The sequence below is a fragment of the Gasterosteus aculeatus genome, chromosome 1, assembly GCF_964276395.1.
Source record: "Gasterosteus aculeatus chromosome 1, fGasAcu3.hap1.1, whole genome shotgun sequence".
In the NCBI taxonomy this organism is placed as follows: domain Eukaryota; kingdom Metazoa; phylum Chordata; class Actinopteri; order Perciformes; family Gasterosteidae; genus Gasterosteus; species Gasterosteus aculeatus.
In genome coordinates, this window is record NC_135688.1 from 9,092,369 (window position 1) to 9,105,044 (window position 12,676).

The window sequence follows — 12,676 nt, forward strand, 5'->3', positions numbered from 1 at the left end:
GTTACACTCCTGCTGGAGATGACTGTGAATGCAAATCTGAGGGAAAAAAAACAACCAAGTCATATGGTATTAACCTGAACAGCATGTGCATTATGCATGCTAATGTTGCTTTTTAAGATTTTTATTCTTCATCAAACCCATTTATCTCAGAGAACACATTCTACATACAAATAAATACATTTAATTACATTCATCAAAGGGTGAAGTAAATTAAATGAAACTAATGTAAAGAAATCTAATAAAAGAGACGTGACTCGAGAGCTTCTCTGACCTTCAGGACTCTCTGCGTCACTCTCTGCAATAAAGTGGTGGAGACAAATCTGCTCATAAACGCTCAATGGCTTTGCCACTGAGCGTTACTGACATTAGCATGAGGGCATAGTTATAACTAAACTTTACGTAACAGTTCCCTTCATCATAAATATTTTTCTGAACACACTTTTCGTAGTGATATGACACATAACTCAAAATGTGTGTGCGCTCAGCGGAATGGATCACTAACACAAGAGAGATTTTAGCAACTGAAAAGACAAGAGTTAGCCTCGGGAAGACGAAAAATAAAAAAAACGAAACAAATTCAAAATGTTGCTTGAGGAATTGATAGAAAAGACGATACTGAAATCTCACTAATTCGTGGTTCCGGGGAGATGAATCCAAAGTCTAAATTCCCTGCCGGAACCGCACAGTCTGCACAATGAAATGAGCAGCAATAGGTGGGAGAGGCAGATAGAAAAAGGTATATAGAGAGAAACCGTGTTCGATGGTTGATCCTCAGACGTTAATGTGGACTGACATGCTGCAAATCTAGTAGCTGGAAACAAGAACTACCCTCCCAAAATCAACACGAAATACAATCCCTCATCGGCTAGGGCAGAATAACACTGACAACATGGCGCAGTGGAACGCTCAGTCCTGACGGGCATTTGAATACTGTTAGCGGGACGTGGATAACAATTGATAAAACACTGAATAAAATAAAAAGAACGAGGCGAGAGCAGAAGGCGCAATAGTCCCTTGATCTGATCCTCAGAGATTCTGTGATTCATACAGATGGATTGCACTCCCCTTCTATTGACTTTCCCTTTCTGGCAAAAAAAAAAGAGGTCCATTGCATTTCCTGATTTTGTCTTTGTCTTGATAGGCAACATTTAAGACTCCCTTTTTGGACAACTATCAACTATCTAACATTTCAACATACGAAAGACATTTTCCACGATGCCCTAATGAAACGTTGTCCCTGACAAAAGCACATAAAAAGGATTCATTGTTTTGGGAGGCCATCTGGAGAACCTTTACATCTGATTAAAATGATCACCTCTGTAATCACTGTCCGCGATCACACAGCTGTAACATGGACAACCTCTCACTGCCACGCAGAGTCTCTCTCCGTCCTCCTCCGACTCTCTCTGGCCCACACAAACACACACAGAGCTAGAGATTGAAATATGTTTAAACTGCACAGCTGGAGGAGATCGGAGGGCCTCGTCAGTCTTTAAACTTACTAACCTTTGTGGCAGCAGCTCAAGCACCAGCTCCTTGGTATGAGACCCCGTGTGTCAATCAGACCTGGTTGAGATGAACTCATCTCTGCTGGAGCCTGAGGCTGAGAAAGACATTCAAGCCATGTCGGGGTGCGCTGAGCTACCCCAGCTGCTATGATGATGTCCTTCAAGGGAAAAGAAAAAGAGTGGAGGCCGTCTTGAATCAGTCAACCTGCTGTTCACCACACACACACACACACACACACACACACACACACACACACACACACACACACACACACACACACACACACACACACACACACACACACACACACACACACACACACACACACACACACACCTCTCTCCCCCTTTATATTTTACCCACTCTCCCCTCCACGGCCTAGCTGTACTTCCCCCGCTTCTTCGCTGGCTTCTTCCCTCGCTTTGCAGCAGCCGAGAAAAATTGAAATGAGTGCATCTGCATCCGCGGCAGAGAGGGCCGCTGGAGTAATAGTGTTCTCAGAGATGAGGTGTGAGCAAAGAAAAGCGCAGGGAAAGGAAAAAGCTGATTGCCGTAATAAACTTAGGAGCAGCGTTGACAGGGAATAAATAAAATCCAATCCAAAAGAACACATTCACTCTTTAACTGAAAGAAGTTCAAATCATTTCTTGGAAATTGAAGTGGCGCCCATGCAGTATCCCATGTGTGTCCGAGAGTGTGCGTGTGTCTGTGTACGTACTCCAGGCACTCGGCGTTCCCTTAGATATGGGGGGAAAATGGGTATAACAAGGATTGTCTCCATTGTTCGGCTCCTTGACACAAGGACACAAGACTAAAGTTTATTCTAAAAAGCTGTAAATGCTCAAATGATAATTAAGAAAATTGGAAAGGGTGTACTAGGGCAGGTCCGGAAGATTTAACTGTTCATAGATCCAGAAAGACTCATATAAATGCACACAAACGAGAACATGGGAAAAGTGTGTGTGGGAGAAAGATATTAAAAAATCCATATCCGAGGTTAAAGAAAGTGCATCGCAACCGAGGATATTGTTTATTTATATCCAGTGAACAAAAGTATGAGCTGTGGCTACGTCAGAATAAATGTAGCAGGGAAATAAGAAGAAAATGAAGTTAAAGCCCCAAACAGTGACGACGGGCCTTAAGCCCTCATCATTTCAGGGAAAGGACCCTTTCACTTCAATCTAATTTGGGGTGTTACAGAGCACCACGGCACGTGTTGTGTGTTTTTTGGATCCTGCTGACCAAATCTGAAATGGATCTCTAGGCTTTTTGAAAAGTTCCATTAACTCTGAAACGGCATATTGCGTCCCGTGAAATCACCATTTAAGGGATCTGCCATTCCATGGAAATGTAGTTTATTAGTCCAAGGTTCATATGAACCAAATTAGAAAAAAATCCCCTAAATCCTGGAAATCTTAAGAAAGGTTCCCACAAAAATACACTTAACCCTAACAACATTTTTAACCACCATATTCTGGTTGGACGGCGCTGACAAAAGCCATGTGAAAAAATGCCCAGAATGATGACAGCAATGTGGAGAAAACAATGACCCCACCTCATTTGTGACATCAAATGAACTTTATTGGTGGTGTGATTTTGAGGGCGCCACTGTTGGACCCTTTTCTCAAGACCTGAGCTAAAAACTTTAAACAATTGATTGTGTTAAGGCAATTCATCCTTAATGCTGCAGCAAATGTAATAGAAAATGCTTTCTATTTCAGTCTGCCAGTGGTTATTTGGGCAGTTTGAACATTCAGCCAGGCAGAGATTTCTATTATTTTTGTGAAAGTAATGGAAAACAAGAACTTAATAAAAAAAAATATATATATTTTCCAGTTATGTTGGTGGCATTACACTTTTCTGATCAGGGAAAAATAATTTGTATACGGCATAAAACAATATGAGGAAATAAATGTGCTCCTTCAGGCAAAAATGCGAGTCGTCCCAGTCACTGAAAAAATGTCTCAGATTATTTTCATTCATCTTTCTTTCACAGCCGTGAACACTGCAACACGGGCATCACTCTGGCAGGCTTCATAACACGGCATTATGAGTGTGCCAGTATGTCCGCAGCAAAAGCTATCCTCCAGCAATGAATTTAGCGAAGCAGCTGTGGACTTAATGAGAACAATTGGGTTTGAGTCATGCTTGAGTCGACCTTCTGGGCCGTTCCACCTCTGGCCCCCCACATCCTTTTGCAACCTTTTCATTAACTGCTCCCTGCTCTGCGTCTCTCCCAACCAACCGTTTAACTTGAAACCTTTCTTTCTTTTCTCTGTTGTTCCCCTCTTCTGTCTCATGTGTTTTCCGCACCAAGGCTGTGATTAAGTGCCTTAATTATAAAATCTTAATTAGCATTTCTCCTCTCTCCAGGAGTTGGCAAAGAGTGATTCGACCCCCGCCCCTGCAATGCACTGATCGGAACATGTGTGCATTTAGTATGCTCAAACACAGGCATATAAATAATCACATGAAACACTCCGATGCAGCTTACACGACCCCCTGTCTACTGCATTCTCACAGCGCTGCAACGGGCAACAGCTGGCCAGCCCCCGAAACTGCAGCGATTACTCATTTTACAGCTTCCTCCAGTTTCCATGCAGAAAATGAGGGCCGGTCCACGGAGGCACAAGGCGGCTGCAGAGAGACCGGAGGGCTCTGTCGGTGTGCCGTTGGCTGGCAGGCTGCAGCGGGGGTTGTTTTGTAAAAGGCGACAGCGAGCAGCCACAACCACACAAGTGTAAACATAAAAAGCACGCATGCGGATGGACGCACGCAGGCACAGCCACGCTCTGAACTGATGTCCGATCAGCCAGCGGCCCCGCGGCTCACAGAGCGCACTGTCAAAATAAAGCACTCTCGTACTTATGAACCCCTTCCAAAATAGAAAAAGCTGTAATTAATTTTAGCCGTCTGGTCGTTCACAGGAACAGGTTGAGATATGTTATCCTTGTGTATATATCCAGAATTATGCTCTTTTACAGCTTACTCCTGGTGGTTGCACCATCTGGAAAATAGTTTCTCAAACACACGTTCATATTTGCACACGTAAGCCAAGATAGTTCTCCGTATTAGTCTCCCTTATCTAGCTCATTACACTGGCTTGTGAATAGCCGTAGCAAAAGGATATAGAGGATTATAGTCTATTCCTTTAATATGATTAGTCATTCCAATTGCTGCAAGAATTAGATGTGGTGACAGCTTAAACAAAAAGGTGAAAAAAAATAGCTCCAGCTGATATTTGACATGCAGAAACATAATTTCAAATTGGATAAGTTTGTCTTTGAATCTTTGCTTTTGTCTTTTTTTCTCTGTTACGCCTTTTCTCACTCTGTTACTTTCAGCCTGTCACCCTCTCTCCTGATTTCTATTTTACCTGCTTCTCTTGCCTCCTCTGTGGATATTGTGTTGGTAACAGGTGCTGGTGGCGCCTCGAACATAGCGAGGAAAGTGTGATGCTTCTTACAATATCATCAGAGGCCTACTTGGTTGCCAGCGCAGGAGCAGCTGTGAAATGTTCTTAGCCCGCCAAAACTGAAGAAATAAAGGTTATTATGTAATTATGCTGCAGCATATTCTGGTAATAAGATGCTCAAAAAATCCATCTGAAAGCTTAACGCGTTGGAAATCTACTTGTATATTATTGTTGAATCGTTATGGTGCTCTAGAGGGGTCATTTTCAGATCATATTATAGTTTATCTTTCACTGTTATGAGCTTCAAAAAAAGACCACCCTTTTTCAAAATGCACAATGTAATAATGAATCATTCAAACAAAAGAATCCAAAAGAACAGTTTCTGATTCATAGTTTGAAATGTACAGCAATAACAACACAATTGGGCCGCCACAATGTCAATATAACAATAATCACTTTGTCTTCGACTAACACCTTCTGTGTCAAAAGTCACATTTGAGACTACATCAATCCAGAAGGTTAAAAGTGTGCTTTGTTTACTTTTTTTTTTTACATAAATCATTGCTGCATTGCTGGACCAGCTAGAAGATAACAAGTGCAGACCTTTACAATGCTCATGATTCTCTATTCCCAAAGCCATCCAGCATTACCAATGAATCCTAATAGTTGCATTAAAGATGCAAAGGCGAAGCACATCCAGTCACTTAGGCTTACTTTTCATTAAGAGTACTGGAGAAAACAACCTAATGATGGTGACCGAATGAACTGAGGCAGAGTAATGGAGAGACAGGCAGACAGTTACCGTTGGATAGAAAGCGATAAAACAAAGAGGGCAGAGCAGCGGGGAACTGTTATTATTTCCAAAAATGCCAGCAACAGGGATTCAATACTTGACAGTGATTAGCTGTAAAGTGTTGGACGCCCGAGGAGCTGATGGTCACGCGTGAGATGATCGATAGTGCACCCACAGGGGAGGGGGAATGGTGGGTGCCTCCGGAAGTGTGGGTTGAGAAATGGAGGTTGGCTACTCTCTACAATGCACCTTGCTGCACAATCTCTCATTATAGGTTTCTTCTTATTTTAATGTGCATTTAATGGCTACGCTTGCAAAAGATGCACAACTAGCCAAGCTTTTATTTATAAATGTATATTATGTAGCCCCACTGCTAGTTGCTATTTGTGAACACAGCATTAAAGAGAGAGAGAGCCTGGAATCAAGGCAATAATCCTTTGCCTGCTTGATTCTTGATTTCTGCTTGATTCAGGGTGGTCATGTTTTAAAGCAAATACTGTATGTATGTGTACGGTGAGGCGGGGAGGCAGTTTCCGTATCTCTGCCAACGCCTTGGCACCTCTCTGCCTGACTGAAGCAGCCCCGACCCAACATCATGTGGGAGGTGTTGGTTAACAAAACAAACAACACCCCCACCCTGTCCCCTGTGTAACGCCTTGCCTCCCACCATTAACATAACTGCCAGAGCTGCTTTATAATACTTCTGGTTGAAATCATCGCATCGGGCCTGATAACATTATCCTTCTGCTTGGCTGGCCCGGTGCCAGTGTAAAGAGTGGACGGGTGGGGGGGGGGGGGACAGACAAGGTTAATAAAGAAAGATGGGCCGCTGTCTGACTTCTTTACACTGATGCTTATGTTGGATATTTCTTAGGCATGGACTCAATCCCCTCTGTCACAGGAGATGATCCCGACTGAAATGCTTTCAAACAGAGGTATGAAACTCAGCTTTTCCTCTCTGTGCTGTCAAAATGTCGGTGTCTTAGCCGTGTCCCATAATAGTACACCAACAAGTGCTTAAATGCCGATAAGAAAGCAGAGATGTGACTCTCTGCTGCAGCAGAGTGTTGAAGGTTTGTTGGATTATGGATAAGTGAATTGAGATCATACACAATGCAGCATTGACAGAAAACAGAGCAGAACAGATGACACAGCTGACCGGGCGTTTCTAGGGGAAATCCTATGCATAATTTGGTGCCACACTATAAAAAGCATAAACTTCTAGTTATCTTTTTACATCATTAAACATGAAATGTGAGATACAAAAGCACTGACATTTACAGGAAAACAGGGTTTTAGGAGCAAACTGTAGCTCACTGTATCCACCACAGAGTGACAAAATGTCAGAATAGTTTCTGCCGTTCACTCATAATACGACAGGCATGAAAAGAAAAGATGCAAGCAGATAGTCATGGGCAATCCTCTCATCGTATGGACTGAATAAGACTGCGGGACTGAGGGAGAGGCCAAGACAAAGAGAAGACAGAGTGTGTAATGTGTCTCCCTTTACTTTGGCAACCATAACCTTGTAAACTAAAGCCTCACTGCATTCAGATATCAAGGCATGAATTAGAAAAAGACACCACAGAGCCCACAATTGTCTTCACTCTTCATTCTTAAATGTAACAGATAAATGTGCGCTGATGCCAATAAGAAAATTAGAGTTTAGGTTATCTATCATTTCTTGCCTTTTGGTGGTGGTTTTATTTAAACTTGAGAAACCATGAGCATTGATGGTTATTATTTAAAAAATAAATCTCGTATTTGGTAGACATTCTAGACGGTAGACATTCTCTAAAATGTATTTTATATTTCCTCCTAATTCATTGTTCAGAGAATATAATAGAGAAATCAGCACCGGTGTATTGAATGTTGAATATCATATTATTATATGTAATATCCCCAAAACACTATATGGGGGCGGCTCTTCTGCCATGTGAAATATACTGCCAAATAAATTAATAATTTGATTGACAGCCCCTAAAAAGTCTGTAAGAATTATCATACTGGTTTCCAGAGTCAGTTAGAAAAATGAAGTCATTCACAAATGCATGCCATGACATCTAAGAGTTTTCACAGTAATAATTGAGATCAATGGACCAATACAATGCTTAAATTATACTTTGACAAGTTAGATTTGGTTATCTGATTTGCTACACTAAAAAAGTACTTGTTTTTAAGAATCCCAACCTCATGTATCTATCCATGTTCATCCAAAGTTACAGAGAAGCAGTAATAGCAGCAGCAAAGGCAACACCTGCTGAATTCATTTTTAACCCAAATTATTCTTCCACTAAATTGGCTTCTGAACGCCAATATTGTTAATATTGTCCAGTTGCACTTTGAGACTTTCACTGGCAGGATAATTGGGAAGATGTCGGGTGAGGAAGTGCCATCACGTCTCCCTGCTGCAGAATCAGGATCGAGTTACCTCACTGCCATAAAGACAACCGTAACCCAGAAGTAGGTCCCTCCTGTGCAATAGAGCTCTGTGTGGAGCAGTAACAGGTATGTGATTCCTCGGTGTCAATCTAGAGAGAAAACGGAGGAATCGTTGTCGGTCCCTTCGGAAAACCTCCTGAGAACCCATTGACTATGATCATTATCAGATAACGGTTGAGCCTCCGGTGGCAGGAGAGTAGTTTTGTTGGGTTCAAAACATTGGTGCTCACAATCCATGTTGTGAATGGATCAGGTCCAGTCTACATCCAGGACACGGTCAAACACTACATCCCAACCCGAACACTCCGCTCTGCATCTGCCGAACTGCTTGTTCCTGCCAACCCAATAGTAATATTTGGGAGTTACATTACCTGCCTGAGTCCGTCCCGACTGTTCTGCATGATCCTCAGCTCATAGTTTGATCGCTGACCTCTGCTGTTGAATTCAATGTGGCCCGTTAGACCTTCCAATTCTACCTATCCAACACAGAGACAGCAACACGTTAAAAGATCTCACCAAGACTTCCCTCTCGTCAGCACCTACTGTGGGTATGAGGCTATATTAGAACTACCGGCTCAGTTTCAGCTCTTTGAAAGATGTTTGGATAATGATTGAAGCCGGAGCTGTAATATCTTCAATTTAGGGCAAAACAGATTAGTCACGTCTTCTTTCTCTAAGAGAGAAAGACAAACAGTCTTATATTGAATATCTGTCATATTTAGGTATTCTCAAAGCCCAATCACTGACAGCCTTTTCTCCATAATAGGATAACACATTTTATTCACAGACTGCTCATCCTTCTCTATTGTTTGTCAGCAACTATAATTACAAATATACGTCAGTAAAAACATCTCGCCTCTAAAATAATCAATGAACATTCATCATAATTGAAGCAATAATGACGATCTCAACAAGAAAATAGATTAAAAAACACACAACATAAACATGTGAAAACTACTTTTTGGAAAAAATGGAGTTGGGTGTGAGGACGTTTCTGTAATTTATATTAAATGTAAGCAAATGGTAAATTTAGTTTAGCATGAAGACTGAGGAAAGGGAAAAGGCCAGCCGGTCTCAGAGGTCACAGGGGTTATTATTATTATAAATCCCATAGCACTTTTTGTAATTGGAAACATCCCACAAACAATTCTCCCAATGCAAATGCTATTTAGCATTCTCAGCATTTGCAGTTGGTCAAATCACCAAACAAAAGTAGTGTATTCCTGAACACGTGAGATTTGTTTCATGTAAATCTTCGTTGCCGCTGTTTTTTAACCCAATGTTTGGAGGACTTCATCTTTGTTCATCAGAATGTTGAGCTTTGATTTTGAATGTAAATATAAAAGGAATAGGATCCCTAATCGCCCATTAAGAAAAAATAAACAAATATTAGTTAATGAACCTGTCTGGTTAATCTGAATGGAGCCACGTTAACTTAGATTATATTTAACATTCCAATTAGCTCAACAATAACATGCCGGTATAAACGTATATTTCAGACAACATATGGATTTTAAAATGTCAACTAATTTCTTAACAGTGTCATAATCTGATTGAACATTTTACAATGGTTAAACCTTTTGTTACCTTTGGACAGAGCCAGGTGAGTTGTTTGCCCCTTCCAGTCTTTTTTTTCTAAACCGCTCCAACCAGCTGCTGACTGCAGCTTTATTTTAAGTATAGTCAAGTGAGTAGTTTATCTCTAGAAAACCAATAACCACATTTCCCAAAATCTGAAACGATTCCTTAGAGATGATCAGGGCTACGGCCTTTTGTTCCCGACGTCCAGAAGAGGTCCTTACCATCCTCAGGTAATTCATGAGGCTGGTGCCGTGCTCCCAGATCTTGGATGACTTGCAGGAGAGCTGAGTGGCGCCGACATTCTGGCTACGGTTCAACTCCTGGACCGCCGCCACCACCGCGTATACCGCATCAAAGAGCAGAGCCGAGGAGAGCTGCAGAGGGGGAAGGGGAGCAAGAAGGTGAACGCGTCATACATTCGCACACTGACACACAAACACAGACAGCTCAAAGCACACAAACTGCCACCGTGACATGTGTGCGTGGCTAGCGGTCATGGAGGGGTTAACCCGTCCCTGGAGTGGCGGGGAGATTATTCCATTAGATCATTAGAAGCACTCTGATCTGCTGACAACGTAAAAAACCAACTCTCTCGTTGCCCGTCTCGCGGAGAGACGCTGTCCTTCCCACTCTTATCCCATACGAAGCTGGCACACCCCGACTATTCCAATTACAGCCTGCTTCTCTCAACGACGGCACGCCGGGAGAGGCAGCCTTTCCTCTCTTCAACCCTGCAGCAACAGCCCACTCGTCACTATCACGGCGTCACGCGATGAACATTTGATTAAAATACATTACGCCCTACAAGATAAGGGGAGAATCTGGGCTACAGCGGGATGCATCTTTGTGATGGAGAGAGAAATGAAATTGCCCCTGACGTTTGCTGGCTATGCATGCGGGGCGGGATTGTGACGCACATACAATTTGGAGACCAAAGAGAACCAAAAGTGTCCATTAAACCGCAAACCCACGATGTATTGCAACCTTGAATTGGTAAACGTAATTGTTGGATTGCACATTAAGAGCAACACAGAAAGCCCATGGACTCATTTCAACTGCAAGGTGATGCACTTTAGTTTTGATAAATGAGAAAAGTGTCTCGGTTGCCTAAATCTTTCGTTCTTTTCTTTGTATCTTATTACAAATGCAATAGAAAAGTAGCTAAAATGTGGCAAATGTGGCGGGGTGTCAGCTCATATGTAAATCACAGTGGATTGAAAATTTGTACTGAAAAGAGCCTGATAACAAAAACACAGTACAAAGCAATGCATGGTTTGGCAGCCCCTGTACATCAGCATCAACATCTCCCGACCAGAAGGGACAAGCTACTGTGTTAGGTCCCTCAGTCTAAATCTAGGAGCGTCCAAGGGAAGGTTTGCAGTCTTAAAGTCTAAGCTCACGGGTGTTTTTATTCATTGCAGTTTTTAATAAACACACTGTGGGCGATCTTCATTCAGCGTAGCCTTTCCTCTGTCAAGGTATACTCCTTTTGTGTGCCAACGTGAGATGCTTGCGCTATTTCAGGCATTTTTATAGAAAAAATGATATTGTACATTTCAACCGTGGTTCTATTTGATGCTCCACAAACAAATACAGACATACTTTGTGTAACGGATGTTTTAGTGTCATTATGATGGGTGGTTGGGTACCATGATGCTCATTTGAGAAAATAAATATCTTCACACAATTGCAAGATATGTACATGCGGTACGATTTGTCACTTGTCCCATAGAACCTTTTTCCCTTTGAATCCACTAATTAAGCCCGCTGGTTGCATTTTCTCAGGTGACCTTTTGAGATCAGTTAATACATCTTGCTGGTGGTGCACATCTTTATCTTTGAATGCATTGAATGTCTGAGCCCAACAACACGTTTTTAATGCAGTGTTACAAGACTATTCTCAACCTGTTTCACCACCAAGCCTGTGTGAGGCAGAAGGGAGTGATGGTTGTGAGCGTTTCTGTCCTTTCTTTTAACTTTAGAACAATTCATTCATTAATAACTCTTTCTAAATGAATAATTCTTAAAGAAGCTCTATAAATGTGTAGTTTCCTGCACAAAGAGGTTTTTGTTGCTTGTTGTTGTAGTTGGTACTAATTACTACTTTTCTACTATTGTTTTATTGAGACATTGCATTTTCAAATCAAAATACTTTTTTCCTCTCACTTTTTTACTCACTAATCATTTGGTTTCCCTATAGTTATTAACATAGTATTATGTATTTATTAAAATACATGTGCAGATGCATTCATTCTGTAACATTGGTTAGTTTTAAAACTTTTATGATTTAATACTGCTGCAATCGCTGCTACTGAGCTATCTCGTAAACAACAACGGCATTCAGCAATTGCTACAGTTAACTGTATAAATGTCATTGTTGTACATTTCAAAGTAACTTTTGTTTCTAAGTTACTTCACTATTTTAGTTGAGGAGTTGGACATACAGCAGTAACCTTCAAAGAATAACAATGCCTTTCAGATTTAGAAGAAAAACTAATAAAAAGCTTAATCTTTTTATATTTCCATCTATCTATTATTTGCAACATTGGTCTTTTCTACTTGTGTGTGTGTGTGTGTGTGTGTGTGTGTGTGTGTGTGTGTGTGTGTGTGTGAGTACTAACTGGGGTGCCAGCAAAGGGCGCATGGTCACAGTTCTCTTGCCAGGAGCGGTTAAGGCTTAACGTAAAATCCTGGAAGAAGGGATGAGTCTTGTTGAAGACTGAAAAACCGACTATGTTGACTCGGTGGTCCACCACGTCGTCCAGTCGGAGTAAAGAGAATTCCTACAGAGCAAAAGGAGAAGAGGGAGAGAACAACAGACAGAGATTATTAGGTCGAAAGCAGCTGATTTAGCTGAGAGCTGTCATGTTTATCCACGATCTGCAATAATCGTCTTTAAACAGCACAAACATTACGTATTGAATCATTGTCAAGGT

The 12,676-nt window shown here is 41.6% G+C and overlaps 1 protein-coding gene across 4 annotated transcripts in view; it reads right to left on the reverse strand.

The window, feature by feature from the left end:
* grik4 (glutamate receptor, ionotropic, kainate 4) overlaps window positions 1-12,676 on the reverse strand; it is a 196,940-nt gene that overhangs the window by 29,610 nt on the left and 154,654 nt on the right. For all 4 annotated transcript variants that reach the window (XM_040186931.2, XM_040186950.2, XM_040186960.2 and 1 more), the window contains 3 exons: window positions 12,362-12,523; window positions 9,962-10,114; window positions 8,531-8,635 (listed from right to left, as the gene is read on the reverse strand). In XM_040186931.2, the coding sequence (XP_040042865.1) occupies window positions 8,531-8,635; window positions 9,962-10,114; window positions 12,362-12,523 (420 nt within the window). The remainder of the gene's footprint in view (window positions 1-8,530; window positions 8,636-9,961; window positions 10,115-12,361; window positions 12,524-12,676) is intronic.